Source organism: Cyprinodon tularosa, unplaced genomic scaffold (assembly GCF_016077235.1).
Source record: "Cyprinodon tularosa strain WSP-4 unplaced genomic scaffold, ASM1607723v1 ctg356, whole genome shotgun sequence".
NCBI lineage: Eukaryota > Metazoa > Chordata > Actinopteri > Cyprinodontiformes > Cyprinodontidae > Cyprinodon > Cyprinodon tularosa.
The window spans coordinates 1,195,849-1,217,150 of NW_024039070.1; the positions used below are offsets into that span (position 1 = coordinate 1,195,849).

The window sequence follows — 21,302 nt, forward strand, 5'->3', positions numbered from 1 at the left end:
AACGCAGCCATAGCAAGCCTTACCCCGAAATCCCACATACTCCGTCTGCGCTCCGCTCCGCTCCGCCCCGCTGCGCTCCAGACCGCCTGCACAAAGCAAAGCCTACAGCCGCCGCTGTTGCTCCGACCCCTCCGCTCTGAGTTCCTTGGAGATCGTAGAGGGCATGCGCCAGATGAACCAGGGTTTCCGCGGATCATTAAAAATAATTACAATTCATAATTCCTTTTTTTAATCAAGGCCTTAATTGGCACTAAAATTAATTAAATGTGTTTATCGTTGCATTTATGATTCTTTAATAAAAATGCTCCTAAAAACAATTTCGTCAGATATATTATATCGCTATTAATTTGCGTGGAACTGTTTATAAAGCCGTATGTTCGGAAAGGAAGCTCGAGGCGGAGAAAAAGCTAGAGAATATATATACGTATATATATGTGTGTGTGTGTGTGTGTTTACATACATACAGGAGTCTTGGAACTCTGCTTACAGCTCCTTCATATTTCATGTACACTAATAACGTGTGTACATGGTTCTTGTTGATGGCATTAAAATCATTTCAAATAGCATTAAATTAGAGTCACTCATTCCTGTATGAACCCTGTGAGCGCTTAATTTAATATGACATATTAAAAAAAATCCCACCATCATCCAGCATATGTTCAGTTTCTGCCCAAATATATATATATATATATATATATATATTTGTAGATTTTTGTAACAGAGATAAGGATAATTCAATACTGCTTTTTTTTTATGAACTTGTTCTCTACAACTAAGCATCTCTTTTCATTCCTGTAATAAGAAGCTTCTTTTGAATGGATTTGATTAAACTTTAAGTCCCTCGGTATAAAATAAATATTTTGATGGAGATGAGAAATCTGCTTCCTCGTTGGTGAATAACCAATAGTTTGGATCCAATCATTTAAATAAACGGTGTTAGTTTTTTTTTTTTTTTTTTTTTTTAGATATATATAAGAATTGATTGTCACCAATCTGTTGCTACTATATTTTAATTTGACGAACCGGAATTTGTCGATGTTCTTTTTCCTGTTTGGTGCGATTGCAATTGCGGATCTTGACCTGGCCGGACCAGAGCGGAGCAAAAAATAGCTCGGCTCCGTAATTTGTCGGTGACGGACGGAGAAGACATACATGGACGGAGACGTGCGGAGGAGTAGCTGTGGATGTGGAACAGCTCTCATTGATTTTCCACGAAAGACAAGCGCTCCGCACGACGTACGTCAGCGGGGCGGAGCGGAGCGGAGCGCTGACGGAGTATGTGGAATCTGCGGGTTACATATGGTTGTCGCAGCATCTTGCTGTAAGAAGTTTTTTTTCAGCAATTAAGATGGATGGCTGAATACAGCCGGGAATCCAGGGAGAAAAGCAGCTGAAGACATTAGAATGATTAAACTCCACATATGGGATCATGTTTGATATCAGTTTGAGTTAATATTAGTCCAAAACACAAACACTGTCGAATAAAAAAAAAAAACAACACAGAATTGTCTTTTAGATGTTTATTGAACATTTCATCGATCAATACTGTCAAGAAACATTTTTATTTTATTGTAAGGCACAATTTTGTTCGGGAAAAAAACAAATTTTTTTCATAGGAAACTTTTGAATGTGGTACATTTATCCCCAAAAACGCCCTCTCTGTACTAAATGACCGTCCAGTAATTGGAGCAAAACTGTGAAGTATATAAAATAAAATCTTTAACTCCTGCTCCTTATATTCCTTCTCCAATGAAATAGTAAATGTAACCAAGAACTCAAAAAATAATATTGTGAGCTAAAGCAAAAATACACAGTGGCAAAGGATACACCCGAAAAACATTGAGTGGACTTGTTGCTTCTAGACCTTTAAGGGGATTAACTATAATTAAAGTGATTTGGAAATGGTTTCATAAGATTTCAGCTTCACCTTGTTGTTAAAGCAGCCTCTTACCCAAACTATAACTATAAATTATAAGACGAAATTATCCCACAGGTTAGATTCTCGAGTTACAGTTATTAAATCAATCAGAACTGGTCACAAGGTTAATGTAAGTATAGGTCCAATGCGAAGCCAGTAACACATGAATTTTAATAATTAACATTTGGAAGACCGGACATCAGGATGAGGATTAGCTTCGTCGGCTATATGGACAGAACCTGCTGCTGTAGCCAGCATAAAGCCTAACTATGGTAACATCACAGAAAACAAAGACCAATAAAGTAAAAAAAAAAAACTGAAAAAACTAGCAAAACTACAACCACCTCTGGTGGGAAAAAAATAAAAACACAAAACTTTCCAGCCCAAGAGAGAAAGTACATAAAACAAAAAAGTTGCTAAGGGGTTCAACAGAAATACAGGTCAACTTAAAAGGTCACATTATCTTCATTTTGATGTTAATTCTACAATAAAGCTAATAACAGGTTAACCAAACAGGATGTATAGGCTCTTGATGAGAAGTAAATGTTCAAAATAACATGTGACTATTCGAACACATTCAGGAAGTGTGAAAAACACTATATTGCTTAGAATAAGTAAAATAGCTGCATGATGATGTTTTTTTTTGTAGGGTTTTATTGCAATAATTGCATAACATACCATCTCTTACTATTCAACTGTGCCTTAAAATACTCTGAACAGGAGCAACGTCATCAAAAATTGACTGTGAGCTAATTTATACATAGCTTGTGCATGCATGTGCTTGCCTTCATTTGTTGTGTTGTAACAAGTGCAAAAGCTCACACAAGACCAGGTTTATTATACCGCTTCCTATCCTTCCATCACTCTCCTTTGTCTATATAGGAAAGAAAAAACAATACTGGGATATTTGGTCAATTATTGCAATTACAATAACCCATAGTTAACAAAAAGCATTCAAGTGTTTAGAAAAACCAAACACTTTATAGCATCTCCTGAAAAACAGAAGCTGGTTTCACCTGGAGCGCGCTCGCCTTGGTCCAATATAAAATTCGGCAGATAGCTCCTGAAGCCATTAACCACAGTCCAAAATGTTGTTGCCTTACAACACTTTTTTTGTTTTAGAAGTCAGAGGGTAAAAAGGCTCAAAATCTGTATAGAACAGAAAGAAATAAAAGTAAACATTCAGTACAAACATTAAGGGCCTCCTAAGAAGGCACAGATTATTCTTTACAAGTTCAGGCTACAAATCAGAGGTAGAAAGAGAGAAATGGAAAAGGAGAAGAAAAAAAAAGGTAACTGAAAGGTTGATATATGTGATGACGTGTCTATCTGTCTTTAGATCCAAGCTTCTCGATCAAGTCCTGCAGGGGAGCAAGCTCTCGCCTGTCAATAAGGTTGAACTCCTGCAAAAGGAAGCAGAATTAAAGAGGCATCAGAACACAGGTTCAACATTCAGCAATGAGATATTTTAGCTCTCCATGTTTGGGCTAATGTTCAGAGAGTTAGGTTTATTAAGTCTGGTGGCACTGGTTTGAAACTATGTTCCCAATTGTTCATAGCTTTGGTGACCTCAAAAAAAAAAAAAAAAGTATAATACAACAGAAGGAGATATATATATAATATAAATGAAGACATATTTCAAAACACTGTTTTTCAAAAAGAAAGAAAGAATTCTCACTAGGACCTGGAAAACACTACAAATCATGGCTTCAAATATTTCCAGTTTGTGTAAAAACCCTCTTAAATGTTTTAGAGTAGTTCTTACTATTAACCCTAAAAATCTCAACCAACAGTGTGACCTGTAATTACCATTGATACCTGGGTTATTGTGCTTAATGCAAGATCTGTGCAGATCAAGTTACACCCTGAATGTTATGAGAACCAAAGTCAAATTTAAGTGACCTTTCTAAGACCTAAACTGGGTCATATTACAGTCCCCAGGCCTCCCATGTAGATTGTAGGAAAATGTCAATATTCAAAAACAAAATGTTGGCAATTTTCTCAAAAGAAAAATCGAATGAGCTGAACCAGTATCATTTCTTAAAGGTTTAATCTTGGTCTATTTTAAAGGTTGGAGCTGGGAGATTCTATTTTCTAAAACAATATCTGTTTTATTGCGATGTAAAAAAAAAAAAATAAAATAAGCAAAAATAAAAAAATCATCAATAGCTAGAGAAATTTAAGGTAATGGGATCTATGCACAACTCCACTACTTCCTGAACTTAAGGCAGCTCTTTTGTTTACAGGGTGAACTAATTAATCCAGGGGTTTCTGGCCATGGTTACTGATATCAGGCACACCTGGTTTAATCAGTTCATTCAGTAGAAAAAGACAACAAAAGAGGCGTCTTAATTTCAGGAAGTAGGGGTTGTACATAGAGCCCAGTAATCATATCCTGAACACGGATACCCCTAAGGATTGTAGGACTTTATTCATAGGGGCATCTGAGTGCTCATCCCAAACTTTATTTACACCCTTGACGTTCCTTTATGAACTCACAACAAAGCATTTATGTCAATTATGTCATTGGAATCCACTATGGGCCTACATTGATCTATAATATTTTATGGAGGTACATCCAGCTGTTTGAAGCTTAATAGAAGAATAGAAAATAACTCTGTTGTCCCACAATGGGGAAATAGTGGTGTTACAGCTTTACACCACTAATCTCACTCTAAGTCTAACAGGCTCCTTCTTAAGGCCAATTTATGCTTCTGACGCATAGCCTCTGCAACCATCAAATCTGTCTCCGTGCAGAGCTTCTGTCGTTGCGCATCTCAAAAAATCCCAACTATGAGTTGGACAGTCGTAAACTTGCGCAGACATAATGCAGCTGTGATTGGTCCTTGTTACGCCTTTACGGCTGTCTGTGTGGTTGTCCTTCTCGATTCGGTGCCGGGGCGCGCCATTTTTAAAAGCCGAGGAACAACTACGACGCGAGTTCTCGAATTAGGCCCCCCTTGTGCTTTGGCGGGAAACTGCTAGAAATTCAAGACCGACGGTGCAGATGCATACCAGCAATACTGGTTCGCCCAGACCCAAGCGACATTTGATGTATTTGGTTACAGAAGTATAATCTGCCCTTTAGACTGGAGGTCGAGGAATAGCTGATAAAGTCAGCTTTTCAAGGATTCATTAAACTATTTTTTTTCCCAAACTCATACTTTTGTTTGTAGTACTGAGAGATACTTGTAGAATGCACTATAAATACTATTTATCATCATTGCTAATCATCTGAATCAAGTAATTATTACCCGTCTTTTACAGCCCCACCCAAACTGTCAGAAAGACACGCAGTTTACCCATTTAAATGGGCCGGACAGAACCGGTTCTACACGTATCCATTGCCCACGCAATCTTTGTAGATCACCAGAAAACGCCCACTTATTGCATGCACAATACTTTATTGCTTGAGCGATGCAGCGCTTCCATAGGCGGTTTTAGACCGGTGCCAACAGCACCCGCTGCCCCCGTAGAACCGGCCCTGGCCCCCATTACGGCCTCTAAACTGCATTTATACCAATATAATTATATATCAAATTTTAAATATGATATATAATGCACTGACCCGGAAACTGGAACTAAATACGGTAATGTTTCACAGGGAATCTTTAGAGCGCTGCGCAAGATTTCTGATCAGGAAAGAAGAACAAATTACAGACGAGTTGGATGACTAACAGGAGAGGGTTTAAAGAGACGGAGGAAAGCAACAAATACCGTATTTTCACGACTATAAGGCGCACTTAAACGTCTTTTTTTCCCCTCAAAATGTGCGGTGCGCCCTATGGTGCGGTGCGCCCTATGTGTGTTGTAACTGCGACTTTTGAGACCACCTCATTGAGGAGATGATGAAAGAGTGGCTGAATGTAAGGAGACCAGGTGTTTTTTTTCCACTCATCACCATCGCTGTTAATATGTAACTCCATGCGTGCCCATCTCACAGCTGATGTGAAAAACATGGGGAAACAAATTAACCCTGTGCTCGCTGTTCAACCACTCGACATCGGTGTGAACCGGACCCAGCAGGTGCAGCAGAAGCAGCGAGTCTACATGCAAAGTCAATGGTTGACGCGCGTATAGGTGCAGCAAAAGGTCCTGCAGCGCGTTTTGAGCCGCAGGTGCAGCACGTCGGGATCGTTTAAGCATCTGATGCACCGCCAACGCGCTGCTGCTGCTCAGATGGAAAATGTTAAGCTTTGCTGCTGGACGCGCCGCATCAACAAATCAGAGAAGCTGATCTGGGAGCTGACAGCTAGACAGACACAGCGCTCTGATGAAAGAGGAGATGATGAAAGCGTGGCTGAGGGAGGTGTAGCCTATGTGAGGAGAACAGGTGTTTTTTTCCACCCATCACCATTGCTGCGTGCCCATCTCACAGCCGATGTGAAAAAAAAGGTGAATCAATGAACGCTGTGCTCGCCGTTATCCCGGGGGTCTGACAAAGGAACTTCAACCGCTTGACATCGGTGTGAAGCGCCCGTTCAAAGAAAGGCTGCGAGCGGCAGTTTACGCCACAGTTTGCGGATGGATTGTAGATGGACTAACGTGTCTGCTGGCTCTGTTCTTCAAGCTTTTGCAAAAGCCGGCATTATTTCTGAGGAGCTGCGCTGCACGGAAAGTGACTCTGACAGCGAAGAAGGGGAAACTGGCATGTCTGATTTAGCGCAGCTGTTTAATTCAGAAACAGAGGATGATGACTTTGATGGGTTTGATTAATACTTTGTAATAAATACATGAATAAAGCACAATCATACTCAGTTTTGCTCCCGCTCTATTTTTCTACCTGAAAACTTAATTCAACAGCAGCCTATGGGCCGCGGGGCATACGGGCTCACCTCCGCAGGTGTTTTTTCATCTAAATAATCTAAATCTTTTTAAGTGATAAAGCCCACCTGAAAATTTAATCATTGCAGTCAGTTCATCCAGATTATTATCCTGCCTATGTTTTAAGTTAATTTATGCGTCAATAAACGAAGAAGAAGGGGAAACTGGCATGTCGGATTTAGCGCAGCTGTTTAATTCAGAAACAGAGGATGAGGACTTTGAGGGGTTTGATTAATACTCTGTAATAAATACATTAATAAAGCACAATCATACTCAGTTTTGCTCCCGCTCTATTTTTCTACCTGAAAACTTAATTCAACACCAGCCTCTGGGCCGCGGGGCATACGGGCTCACCTCCGCAGGTGTTTTTTCATCTAAATAATCTAAATCTTTTTAAGTGAGAAAGTCCACCTGAAAATTTAATCATTGCAGTCAGTTCATCCAGATTATTACCCTGCCTATGTTTTAAGTTAATTTATGCCTCAATAAACTGTATCAGAGGAGTAATCACAGCCCTGTGTCATCAGCGATGCCGGTTCCCAGGTTTGAATAATACTTTGTAATAAATACACCTTGCAGCTTTATTTGCTGTGATCAGTGGGAATAAAGTAGTTTTAATATGTTTTTAAGTGGGAAAATCCACCTGAGAGGACATGTACCTGTATATAAAAAACGCGCCCTATAGTCCGGTGCGCCTTATGTGTGTGTTAAATACAGAAATGGCACACATAACTGAGACTGCGCCTTTTAGTCCGGTGCGCCTTATGGTCGTGAAAATACGGTATGATTTTTTTCTTGATGCACCGTTTGGCTAATCTTCGAGTTTAACTGTTGTTTTTACTCCATTGAAACCTGGCATCATTGTTTAAACTTTTGCTTAATGCAGTCCATACAGCGTTAGAAACTAATTTAATGTTTTCTTTCATATTATTACTTTAAGGGTAAAATAAATATAAACTCCCCAGTTTTAGCCTTAACCATATTTGAGATACTATCAAAGTTGTATCAATTTGATATTATCATTTATTTTCATGCAGCACAGGAAACGTCGTGGTCATGAAGACATATTATTTTTTACCATTGTTAGCCAAAAAAAATGTAGAGAGAGGGAGGATGATGATGACTGAGCTGAGGAGCAGGATGAAAGAGAGAAAGAGGGTTTGGTTGGTGAGGAAGTTGATATTGAGAGGTCAGAAACAGAAACTTTCAATCCTGAGAGTGAGGAAGAAAGTGTAGAGAGAGTGAGAGGCAGAAAGGACAAACAGTGGCTCATCCATCACATGTATCAAGTACACAGCCATCAGGTGTGTGATGTTGAACAAACCTGTGTGAGTGTATGTAAAGTGCCTGTAAAACATGCCAATTATTGCACAGTAAAAAGGAAACTAAAAGTACAATTTTCTTGAAATGCATGTATTGGTTCTTCATTTGAGCAGGTTAACAATCTTTTCTGCCAATGGAATAAGTATTTTGACGTTTGCAATAAGAGAAGACATACTGCACTTGAAATATGATGATTGGGATTACATGTTCAAATCAAGGACAAATACACTCATTCAAAAAATTACTTTCAGTTACCTTTTTTTTCAAGATGATCTTAATGGATTATAATGAATAAACAGATAAAATTAACAGCTAATGAATCCACTAATGCTCTGTTACATTCATTTCTTTTCAGATATCAGTAAGTGCATGGATGGTACCCTATGCAGCCTAATTTAAGGATATTTCCAACCACAGTAATGGAGGACAGAAGACGCAGCTTTCAGACAAGCTGGTATAAAAGTCATCCTTGGGTTGAATATTCTGTAATTATGGATTCTGCCTACTGCCATCTATGCCTGCAGACAGTTCAGGCCCTCAAGCTATTTAGGCAGTGTGTTTGACTCACCATGAGGCTTTAGGAATTGGAAAAAAGCTACGGGTAGAGACAGTGGAGTTGATCCATTTGATTGAGCCATACAAAGAAGTATTCTGCTAGCTCTTTAGACTGAGCAAAATCACCTTTGCACTTCCAGTGAGCTCTGCCACTGATGAGGGGAGTTTTTCTAAACTAAAATTAGTCAAAACCTACCTTCGGTCCACCATTACAGATGAACGCCTTAGTAGATTTGGGATGCTAAGCATTGAATCCAAGAGGGCAAAGACTTTGAACCTTTTGCAAGACTATTTTGCAAGATATAACAAACGAAGAATACTAATATTGTAGTGTTTCAACGTTTGTTGTTCTTATGTGCAGAATGTGAAATATACATTTAGTTTCATTGGTGCTCTAAATATGAATTAAAACATGTGGAAATGTAAACTTACAAGTCGTACGGAAGTCATATTCAAATGTCATATCATTCTGGCTTAAACATGTATGTAAATATACTCTTTATCAGTATTGATATCGTCCCAAAAGTTAGAAAATTTCTATAAAAAAAAAATCCTATCTTAAAATCTTTGGGTGGGTTTTCTTGTTTCTCTTATGCAGGCGATTTAGTTATACGTCAGCTTGTACACCTAAATTCGGCTAATCATAGATCAATGGTCATCTGTCAATCACATTTTTTTCGGTCATAGCATCTTCATATGTCGCAACTTATACACGCAACGGTTCAAAAAGAGCTAACAGAACTTGCAGAGTTGCGAGCCGAGGGCTCAAACATGTACGGCTGTAAGCCTTCTACACCAAACCAAACTTCTGCCGCCCTGGCGTCCTCTTCCACAACATCTTCATCCCCGCTTTCCTCCTCTAAATAAAAAATGTATGACAGAGGAGACTCATCCACAACCTCCGACACAAAACTCTCCTCCTCTTGCATGTTTCTGCTGCCCATAGCATTCCTTGACAGTGTCGTTGCTAAGTGCTACTTGGTCCCAATTCATTTTCCCATTGGGAACCTACTAGCACTAAGTTGCTAACTGGTTAGCAAGATGCTTCCGACAAACCGGTTACAACCAAATTTGCTTGTGAACCTTCCGCCACAACAATCCTGCCTTTTAGATAAACGACCAATCACATTCGATTTATTCATACGTGTTAAGTTGTGCACCACTTGCAAGAATTCGGAAATGCAACGGTTGGAACAACCGCTTCCCTACGACTTTAACAAAAATGTGTGAAACAATTGAAAATATGTCTTATAGTGTAGGTTCTTCAAAATAACCTCCTTTTGCTTTGATGAAAGCTTCACACTCTATTGGCATTCTCTTGATGAGCTTCAAGAGGTACAGTAGTCACCTGAAATGGTCTCCACTTGACGTGTCCCTTTTCAGGTTTAATAAGTGGGATTTCTTGCCTTATAAATGGGTTTGGGAATATAAGTTGTGTTATGCATAAGTCAGCTGGACAAAGCTGATATTCCTACTGAATAGACTGTTAGAGTTTGTATTAGGCAAGAAAAAAACAGCAAAGTAAAGAACAAAAGAGTGGCCATCATTACTTTAAGAAATGAAAGTTAGTTAGCCCGAAAAATTGGGTAAACTTTCAAAGTGTCCTCAAGTGCTGTCGCAAAAACCATCAAGCGCTACAAAGAAACTGGCTCACATAAGGACCGCCCCAGGAAAGGAAGACCAAGAGTCACCTCTGCTGGGGAGGTTAAGTTAATCCGAATCACCAGCCTCAGAGATCGCGGGTTAACAGCAGCTTGGATTAGAGACCAGGTCAATGCCACACAGAGTTGTAGCAGCAGACAAGCACTGCTAAGGACAGGGAACAAGTAGAAGAGACTTGCTTGGACTAAAGAACACAAGGAATGGACATTAGACCAGTGGAAATCTGTGCTTTGGTCTGATGAGTTCCAATTTGAGATCTTTGGTTCCAACCATTGTGTCTTTGTGCGACGCAGAAAAGGTGAACAGATGGGCTCTATATGCCTGGTTCCCACCGTGAAGCATGGAGGGGGAGGTGTACTGATGTGTAGGTGCTTTGCTGGTGACACCGTTGGGGATTTATTCAAAATAGAAGGATACTAAACCAGCATGGCTACCACAGCATCTGACCGTGGCATGCTATTCCATTGCGTTTAGTTGGACCATCATTTATTTTTGAACCGGACAATGACCTCAAACACACCTCCAGGCTGTGGAAGGGCTATTTCACCAAGAAGGAGGGTGCCTAGCACAGGACCTGGCCTCCACAATCACCGGACCTGCACCCAATCGAGATGGTTTGGGGTAAGCTGGATCGCAGAGTGAAGACAAAAGGGCCAACAAGTGCTAAGCATCTCTGGGAACTCCTTCAAGACTGTTGGAAGACCATTTCAGGTGACTACCTCTTGAAGCTCATCAAGAGAATGCCAGGAGTGTGTGAAGCAGTAATCAAAGCAAAAGGTGGCTACTTTGAAGAACCTAGAATATAAGACATATTTTCAGTTGTTTCACACTTTTTTGTTAAGTAAATAATTCCACATGTGTTCATTCATAGTCTTGATGCCTTCAGTGTGAAAATAAAGAAAACTCTTTGAATGAGAACACTGGCCCCACCTTGGCTCCCCTGGAAAATTTGTCCTAGAACCACCCCTGAACACTCCTAATTCAAATTTGTTGAAGATCAGGCCTTATGTCAAACAGTAATATATTGATGAACAATTCCCATTTGATTTACAGTTAAAAAGTCTAATTCAGTTTGGTTAAGATTAGAATTGATCTTAATATTTTTCCAACTTCTTCAATTTCTAGGTTCTTTGTACATTATTGAAGCTGGTAAATTGCTTAACACTTCAGGTGCACGGTGCAATATCATTTTTTTTCTTTAAAAAGAGGCTGATAAAACAACAAAAGAGGCAGTTTCCTGAGCAGGCAGATGACCAAGAAAACTTGAGAAAACACCATGACTCAGGGCTGCTTTTACAACATTACATCACTACACAGAACTCAGCCATGCACAAAAATCCCACTCTAGTGTGATGACTTCACCTGGACGAAGAAGATGAAGTGCTTGAAGGAGGTGTTGAGGTGAGCCTCCTCCTGCAGCTGCATCACAGAGTCAAAATGTTGATGATAGATGTGAGCGTAAACCCTGAAGAGGCGCTTCAGGATTGTTTTGGCCACAGACATGAAATTCTTGGGGAAAGGAACTCCTGCAAAGTAAAAAATATATATATAGATGAAGGGTTAAAGGCAAAAGAACAAAATGAATGATATAAGAATCTTTTTGCTCTTGTAACCAAAATAAAAGTGGCACGTAACTTCATTGCACAATTTAATTTACCTTTATATGTTCTTAAGATGAAGAGGTTTAAAATGTGTAAAACAAATCAAACAAATAGGAAGGCTTAAGTTTAACCAGAACCACAATATTTTCAGCAAAGCCCTGGAATAGAGCCATCTCACCGATCTTAGAAGGAAAAAGCGTCTCATCGTCCAGCTGATCCTGCACCCAGGTCATCAAGTAGTCTATGTACTTGGGAGCAGAGCATTTGATTGGCTTTTTAATATTGGTCCCATCGGCCCAGTGGTACTCATACCTACACGCACAAAAATAATGGTTCAATCAGCAGGCAAAGACAAACTAATGAACTACAGGTGCTGGTCATAAAATTAGAATATCATGAAAAAGTAGATTGATTTCAGTAATTCCATTTAAAAAGTGAAACTTGTATATTATATTCATACATTACATACAAACTCATATATTTCAGATGTTTATTTTGTTTAATTTTGATGATTACAAATGACAACAAATGAAAATCTCAAATTCATCATATCAGAAAATTAGAATATTACTGAAGACCAATAAAAACAAAGGATTTATAGAAATGTTGGCCAACTGAAAAGTATGAACATGAAAAGTATGAGCATGTACAGCACTCAGTATTTAGTTGGGCCTCCTTTGGCCTGTATTACTGCAGCAATGCGGCGTGGCATGGAGTCGATCAGTCTGTGGCACTGCTCAGGTGTTATGATAGCCCAGGTTGCTCTAATAGTGGCTTTTAGCTCTTCTGAATTGTTGGGTCTGGTGTATTGCATCTTCTTCTTCACAATACCCCATAGATTTTCTATGGGGTTAAGGTCAGGAGAGTTTGCTGGCCAATTAAGAACAGGGATACCATGGTCCTTCAACCAGGTACTGGTAGCTTTGGCACTGTGTGCAGGTGCCAAGTCCTGTTGGAAAATGAAATCTGCATCTCCAAAAAGTTGGTCAGCTGCAGGAAGCATGAAGTGCTCTAAAACTTCCTGGTATGTGGCTGCGTTGACCCTGGACCTCAGAAAACACAATGGACCAACACCAGCAGATGACATGGCACCCCAAACCATCACTGACTGTGGAAACTTTACACTGGACTTCAAGCAACGTGGATGAAGTGCCTCTCTTCTTTTCCTCCAGACTCTGGGACCTTGATTTCCAAAGGAAATGCAAAATTTACTTTCATCAGAGAACATGACTTTGGACCACTCACCAGCAGTCCAGTCCTGTTTCTCTTTAGCCCAGGCAAGACGCTTCTGACGCTGTCTGTGGTTCAAGAGTGGCTTGACACAAGGAATGCGACAGCAGAAACCCATGTCTTTCATACGTCTGTGTGTGGTGGTTCTTGAAGCACTCACTCCAGCTGCAGTCCACTCTTTGTGAATCTCCCCCACATTTTTGAATGGGTTTTGTTTCACAATCCTCTCCAGGGTGCGGTTATCTCTCTTGCTTGTACACTTTTTTCGACCACATCTTTTCCTTCCCTTCGCCTCTCTATTAATGTGCTTGGACACTGAGCTCTGTGAACAGCCAGCCTCTTTAGCGATGACCTTTTGTGTCTTGCCCTCCTTGTGCAAGGTGTCGATGGTCGTCTTTTGGACAACTGTCAAGTCAGCAGTCTTCCCCATGATTGTGTAGCCTATAGAACTAGACTGAAAGACCATTTAAAGGCTTTTGCAGGTGGTTTGAGTTAATTAGCTGATTAGAGTGTGGCACCAGGGGCCATCAATTTTGAACCTTTTCACAATATTCTAATTTTCTGATATGATGAATTTGAGATTTTCATTTGTTGTCATTTGTAATCATCAAAATTAAACAAAATAAACATCTGAAATATATGAGTTTGTATGTAATGTATGAATATAATATACAAGTTTCACTTTTTAAATGGAATTACTGAAATCAATCTACTTTTTCATGATAGTCTAATTTTATGACCAGCACCTGTAGTTTAAGGGCAGATTGGATTAAAAAAATGATAAAAGGGAAATGTAAATTTGACAGCGTTCATGCTAAAAAGGAAGAGAAACCCACACCCAGCACAAACAGTCTTGGAAGGACCGAGGATAGAGGAAGTGCCAAATCAAGATACTAACTAAACAGCTCCCCCAGCAATCACATGCAAAGTTCATTTCCTGTTTTCCCTCATATGACCTACAGAACAAGTGTTTGTCTATCATTTTGTGTGGAAATAAAATGAATGTCTCAAAAAGACAATCTGCACAAAACGATAAATCAGATATAGTAGCTCTGGTATGGGAACCTTTAACCAAACTTAACACCTGCTGAAACACACTCTTACTATCACAAAGGTCTGGTAGTGTAGAAATTTTACAAATTTGACCAAAACAGACACAATATTTGAGTTTCCTCCCAACTATGAATTATAAGTAATAGGATTAGTTTAAAAATAATTGCTGAAGGAGTTTCTATTACCTTGGTCCTGCAGACATCACAGGGCAGCTGGTCTCGGTGCAGAACTCAGTGATAGTGCCATAGAGCATGTTGATCTGGTTGAAGAAGTCCACGGCTGAAGACAATATGGAAACATGGCGGTGACATCAGCACAGAGATAGAAGAGTTATGAGTTTACATCTCAGCAACGCTGACAATAACATGGCAATTAGAAATAGATGAAACTATACAAATCAATGAGTCAAATGTTTCTTTATTTAAACAATGCTCCTTAAATTAATATGCAATTCCTTAATAAAACACTTTCAAGACACCTAAAAACATTCATTAAAGGATACCAAACTACATATACTATAACTAAAAAGACTTGATTGTTTCTGAGTAGAAGTAGTTTAGGTAACCTTGGTTGAATTTCTTCATACTAATCAGTTGAGAACGACTTACTAATTACAAAAATATTTGCAAGGACCACCAATCCCTCCTTTTCTGCCCCTTCAACTGAATCACTTGAATTCAGTTGAAGGAATTAGCCATATCCCTGACAGACCTAAGTTTGACAGAGCAATGACATTTAGGTCTCCTGCACAGCCAGAGTCGGACCTAAAGCTGAGAAGAGGCAGGCACAGATTAGGGTGATGGTGAGGAGGCCTTATTCAAGTTGAAAGCTGGTCACCAAATATTAAAACTCTGAGCTATTTGAAGCAAATCAAGATTTCTTCCTTAAATTATGAGAAATTTTATCCTCGCAAATCTGGTTGATGTTTTTTTTCTGTGTTAAGTGTCCATTACATTCTTATCCCATACATTACTTAAAAAACATAGCTTTTATTTCAAGCATCATTTGGGAGGTGGCCTTAGCTTAAAGGGCAACAAAATTCAAGCTATGAAACATGCATGTAAAACAATCATGTTTCACAACAAACAATGGAAACAAAAACTGAGGTGCTGATCTTCAAATAAATAATTGGGCGTGTTGAGGTTGTTCTACAAAGGTTGCGGCACCAAGCCATGGAAACCGATTACCATTGGCAGTTGAAAGTGGTCATAAAAGAAAGAAAAGCTTCTAAGCCATGTAGTAGGACACAATAATAAAACAAAATTATACTAAATAGTATTTGTAGAGCACCTAACATAGGTAGCAAATAGGAGTGGGAATTTGGCGCTTCTTTTATTGTTATTATGATAAATTTCTAGTCATACCAATTTTGATTTAGTGTCTAAGAAATAAAGTAGACTTAGTAATGATAAACAAAAGGTCATTAATGAGCTGAATTATGAATTTAATTTTTTTTTCTTCTTTTTAGTTAATTTTTTTCCAATTGGGCATTGGTGAATCCAAATATTATGATTAAATGCAGCTACTACAGTATATTTGGTGATATAAATCAAACTTCTTTGTTTAACTGGTGTCCTGAAAAAGCCCATTAAAAATTTGTATAGTTTTTCAAGAGTAGCGATTATGTGGCTCTGATTGCTGAATGACTTCAAAGAGTTAATGAAAAGTGTTTTTATGGTGAGTTTTATCATTATCACGATAGCGCCACAAAATATTGTGAAATGATTTAAGGCCATATCCCCAAATCCTAGTAGCAAGCAAAGTAAAAACTAAAATAATGATAAAGTTGAATAAAAAAGGTTGAAAAGTTTCTTGTTAAAACCTTGTTTCCCTGCTGCCAACTGCGCTAATCATGGTACTATCTTAATTATAGTTCTAAATGCCCCTGTTACAATTTTACAATTTAGACCAGCGTATGCCTGACGTACGGAAAATCTGGCAAAAATGTTGGCATACGTTGGATAAGTTATGGGTACATTATGTATAAGTAATGAGCACGCTGCAGTACGCTGAAGCACGCTGGCACACATAGACATATGGCCAGCGTATGCCATAAGTGGGGCATAAGTTACAGGTATGTTATCTTATCGTTGACATACATTAAGTGTAAGTTACTCATATGTCATGGCGTCTACTTGTGCAAAACTTATGCGTAACTTTTTAAGAACTTATCTCCAATGTATATCAACGTATTTGACATGTTCTAGACGACCGCTAGACATGTTTCTAACTTACAGCTACTGTATAATGGTGTTTTGGCAGGATTCTGGTACAAAAGGGGGTTCATAGGAGGAAACCTAGCAGACATGACACTGAATCTTCTGCGACTGCAAACCTTTTTTCTTTCTTTTTTTTGGCGGGCGTATAACAGCAGCTAGGTTAATACATCAATTGAAATCTTTTTATACAGGCTGAGCGCCTCCGGGCGCATTGATGCCCCCCTCAGGACACTGGCTTGTGCATCATTTCATGGGCATTACGCTGCCATGCGTTATGCTGTTGTTGGACACACGCTCTGGACTCCTTATGAATGCGCTATGCACACACCAAAAATTTAAAATATACATCGAAAGTTCAGCTTATGCCAGCATTTTAGGAGATTCTGGGATGTCAGGCATATGCTGGCTAAATCGACAAGGTGTGACAGGGCCCTAAAGAAAATCTGACCTGTCACGTCAAAGATTTACAAAGACAAGAAAAATAAGCCACAGAAGCCTAAAACACACTGTAAAAACGATCTAGAAATTATTCAACAATTATTTACCCTTAATTTGAGCAGACTCATAAGATGATTTACCAATGGAATGGGTATTTTTTACCCTTAAAATAACATATTAGATATTATGGACTCGAAATAAGACAATGCAATGTTTGTTTTTTTTTCTTTTTTAAATGCTAATTGTTTTGTTCCATTGGCAAAGTGTCTCACTAACTCCATAATTCAAGAACAAATGCACTTATTTTAAGAAAAAATATGCTTATCTAGATTTAGATTTTTTCCGTATAATGACATAATGAAAATGGCTGAGCCAATATTTATCAGTTCCATGAGTGGCAGCTGCATGATCCATCATGGGCTGACAACTATTATCTGTCGAGTACATCTGTATTTTAAACCTGAGCATTCCCATTTGATGGAAAATTTATTGGTTCTGTGTACCCGTTTTTATGCAGCATATTTAAATTAAACTGTGATCTGTTAATCTGCCTCCTAGTGGACATTTTTTTTGCCCCTAATATTAAGATTATTTACAGTTTTTCACATGGGTGTATATGTATTTAAACACAAACACACCTTTTATTTTACATTCAATCATTAAAGATTAATCTAACACCGGCCTCTATTAAAAATGTAAATAGTCACTTAAACACTGGGTGTGTTGGCTCATTGTAGTTGTTCACTCACTGTTCACAGCGATCCATTCATTGAGATCCTCTCCCTCTGGCAGCATGACAGCCTGTCTCAGGTTCCCGCTGCCCAGCGTCGCCTCGGCGTGTTTTAGCAGCTCATACTGGTGCGATCCTTCTGGGATGTTTTTCTTCGGCTTGAAGGTCTTAGATGAGCGACTGCCACTGCAAAAAAAAAAATGAACAGAGAACTTAGCAACCGTGTGTAAACATAGGACGGCTGTACAAGAGCCATCTGGAGGTTTGGAGAAATCACTTTGAATCTTCTTCAATGTTACATTTAGCACTCATGTTTTCATGTTTCTGAGGTTTTTATTTTTAAGTTTCTTTTCAAATGTATACGGTAAGCTATAACAATAGAGTTAGAGCCTTTGGATGTTTCTAGCATGACAGCTGCAGTTCTTCCCCTGGTTAGTTAGTGGTTAGTTTTCTGGATATGATTTTGATTTCTTCAACCTTGCAGTTAAGAGGTGAGACAATAACAGTTCGGTTAAAACAGACATCTCATTCTGTAGTCACCCTCCTATTTGTTCATTTGACAGTTCTAGGTCTAAACAGAGGTATGTGTCTTGAAGACCTCAAGAAATTAATTCAGAGGTATTTATACTCCCCTTTGCACCTTTATTTCCTTTCCACAGTTGACCATTTGGTCTCCTCCAGCCTTCATTAAACACAATCCTACCCTATTGTATATATATATATATATATCATTTTTAAATAACTGTGGGGATACAGTGTATCGTAAGAAAAAAAAATATATATCTTGAATCAAAATATTTTTAACTGTATATTATTTTCTAAATCATTTACATTACATGCTTTTAGTAGATGTGGCCTTAATTTCCCCAGTGAACTTTGTGACTTTTATGAAATATGGTGGATTTAGACCCCTAGTTAAATAAACTGGGTTAGAGGCAAAAAAAATCAAAGTTATCTTTTTTCAGATCTGATACAAAGTATCTGCAGCAAAGGGACAAATTCACATTTTAGAACTGGGGAGGGACAATTATTTGCACTTGCTATATAATGGCATTCAATAAAACGCAATTTTCAAATCGCAGAGGCACTCAACTGTGGTCACATTATATTGTTACTGCAGCCCTTTAGGTGGCGGTTAAACCCTTAAAGTGGGTTTGCCAGCATACAGAAAGGCAGAGTGTTTTGCAGGTGGCATACAGAGCCATGCATGCCAGTAGCAGTAGCACCTTTTCACATAAAGGTTATAATACAGTCTTGCAACAATGGACTCTCGAAAGTAGGCTATTAAGATCATAAATAAAACAGAAACCCTAAAATGAAACATCTACAAGCTGGTGGTTAGTGCAAAGGAAACGAGATAAAATTGCATTATTGGTTAAAAATTCTAACCAACCAACGCAATTTTTTGCCAAAATCTTTAAGCCCTATTTGGAGTTAAAAGTCTGATTTTAGATACAAGGCCATAACTGCAAATATATGAGCTCCTGAAGGGGCTAACAGAGAAGATCTTTTTCAGATCTGATCTGCTCAGATACTTCAGCCTCTAAAAGTGCATGTAAAAATGAATTTGGATTAAAAAAACATTTACAAGATCACAAAACCTATAAATTAAGCAAAAGGGAACATTTATAAACCACAACTACTGCTAAAACCTATGGCTCCAACAGTTAGGCATTTTAAATGTGGGGTATAATTTTCCTTTACTTTTCTGCAATTCTTTTTTTTTTTTTTACATAAATCAAATCTAGTGAAGTTCATAAAAAGATGGCATCCTTAAAAGCGGGCTCTCTCCAGGCCATTGGGAGGGGAAAATACATTTCTATTCAAGATTGAGTAACTTCAAGTAGTGATCTTTTGAGTGGGCACCTAGGAAACTGTTATCTTCACCATGTATTATCTTTAATCAATTGTTTTTTTGTTGTTGTTGTTTTTTTTTTTTTTTTTTGTAATCTAAAAAAAAAGCGGTGGTTTTTAGTGGAACATAAGCGATGTAACCCAGTGTGTGCAACAGACAGGAAATGTAACTGTATACTCTGACTGTAAATAACAGGAAGATTAATTAAGTATGAGTGTTTGGTTTGGAGGGCCAAAAAAGATTAGAATATATATTTATATTTTTTTAGAAATAAAAAGCAATGCAGATGTAGAAAAATGCACCTCTAACATAATAAATTTTTCATCTCCGGGTGTTGCCAGTCCTACAGATTAGTAATGTCAAACTAGTCTGGCCATATTTATTCTCTAGCTAACTATATCTGCGTCTCATAACTCCAGTAAGTCCTCTTGCTATACATTAAGAACAGCCATACATAGTTTTAAACGCTTACTTGTCTGATACTAAAGATTAAAAAACAAATTTTATTAGGATTTAAGTTAACTGTTGCTGTTTTGAGATGCAGCTGACTGGTTTTCAGTCTCTGCTAACTTCCCTTGTGAACTTCGTAGAAGCGCAGCTAACCGCAAAAGCTCCGCTCTGAGTCAGGAAGCAAACTGTTACTTTACTTACAACAAGAAGCTCATCGTGACGAAGGCGCTGTTGAAGAGTCTGGATAAGAACTTCGGGTTCGGATTTAAAACGTAGGAATATGCTTTTTTAATCTATTTATCAAGATGAAGAACTATCAACGACTTAGCGTCAAGCGAAGATGAACTGCACCCACACACTGGCTCTTCCTCTGTTGGCTATCTGTCAGCAGACAGACTGTCGCCCTCTTCAGGCCACAGCTGGGTATGACATCTTTCTGTTCATTTCCATTCAACTCGGATAAAAAAATATATATAATAAAAATACGTTGCGCCAGAGCTGTTCAAGATTTTTATTTATTTAGTATTTGATCAAACTATAATGACAGTATTGAATAAGTCACATTCAATACATTGTGTAAAAAGATATATAGCCTTCCTAATCGTATAAATATACAGTTACTTGACAGCATGAGCATGAACTAAATACTTTGATTATAATTTATATCTTATTTACTACTGCTTTCTGACATTAAATCTTTCCATTGCCTTTTTAGGTATTAACTGTCTAAATATCTGACAATGTAAGTAATACAATATTCTCTAAAGAAGTTCACCTGTCAGTGTATATTTAGAAGACAAAAACAAGATTATAATCTTAAATGGCACAAAACAGGAAAAGTTTAGACTAATTTCATGTCAGACAGTGCAGGTAAAAAGTTTTTTTTTCATGTTGTATGTAGACTTTTAGTTTCAATTCTTTCTTTTTTTTTTTTAGAAATGTTTTTATTATATGACGCATACCACATATGAAGTTTTGAAATATTTCTGTGGTTAAATATCAATACTATTCCCATGGTAAACCTGTCAAATGTCAATTGTTGTCTAGTTGTTTCTGGATAGGAAGTAATGTTGCTTTGAAAGGTAAGTAAAATATGCTATTTTTTGTGATACCATCCATCTTTAGATAGAGGCGGAGAGTCAATCTGTCCCTTACTCTTAATGCTATTGTTGCAAACATGACTGAGTCATCTGGAAAGAACAGGGAATCCTCCGAGCAATAACGATAAAAGAAGATTACGGAAGGAGTCTGAAGAAGAGATTAAACATTTCGACAAAGAAGACCTACACAACTTTTTGGTTTTACTAAGTTTAGTTCTAATAGCTTAATAGGAAGTAATTCATATTTACAACTCGCATGCCAAAACCATTTTAATCAAATTCTCACTTAAAGCCCAAGTTCTTGTTTTATTCATATTGCCCTCCTATTCACATCTTTGTAATTA

The 21,302-nt window shown here is 38.1% G+C and overlaps 1 protein-coding gene across 1 annotated transcript; it reads right to left on the bottom strand.

Annotated features, from left to right (window-relative positions):
- Positions 1–1,505: 1,505 nt before the first annotated feature.
- Positions 1,506–20,240, bottom strand: mob1a (MOB kinase activator 1A). Its single transcript, XM_038295533.1, has 6 exons — positions 20,060–20,240; positions 17,573–17,739; positions 14,352–14,445; positions 12,062–12,195; positions 11,645–11,808; positions 1,506–3,321 (listed from the first exon to the last, which is right to left on the bottom strand). The coding sequence occupies exons 1-6, from the start codon at positions 20,071–20,073 to the stop codon at positions 3,244–3,246; spliced, it is 651 nt and encodes a 216-aa protein (XP_038151461.1). The 5' UTR covers positions 20,074–20,240; the 3' UTR covers positions 1,506–3,243.
- Between the last annotated feature and the right edge of the window lie 1,062 nt (positions 20,241–21,302).

What these genes read in the sequence shown, in the direction of transcription:
- mob1a (XM_038295533.1), bottom strand. An exon ending in TGAATGGATCGCTGTGAACA is followed by an intron (nt 14,446 to 17,572) that starts GTGAGTGAACAA and finishes TATTGTCTTCAG; the next exon opens with CCGTGGACTTCTTCAACCAG. An exon ending in GCTTTTTCCTTCTAAGATCG is followed by an intron (nt 11,809 to 12,061) that starts GTGAGATGGCTC and finishes TTTACTTTGCAG; the next exon opens with GAGTTCCTTTCCCCAAGAAT.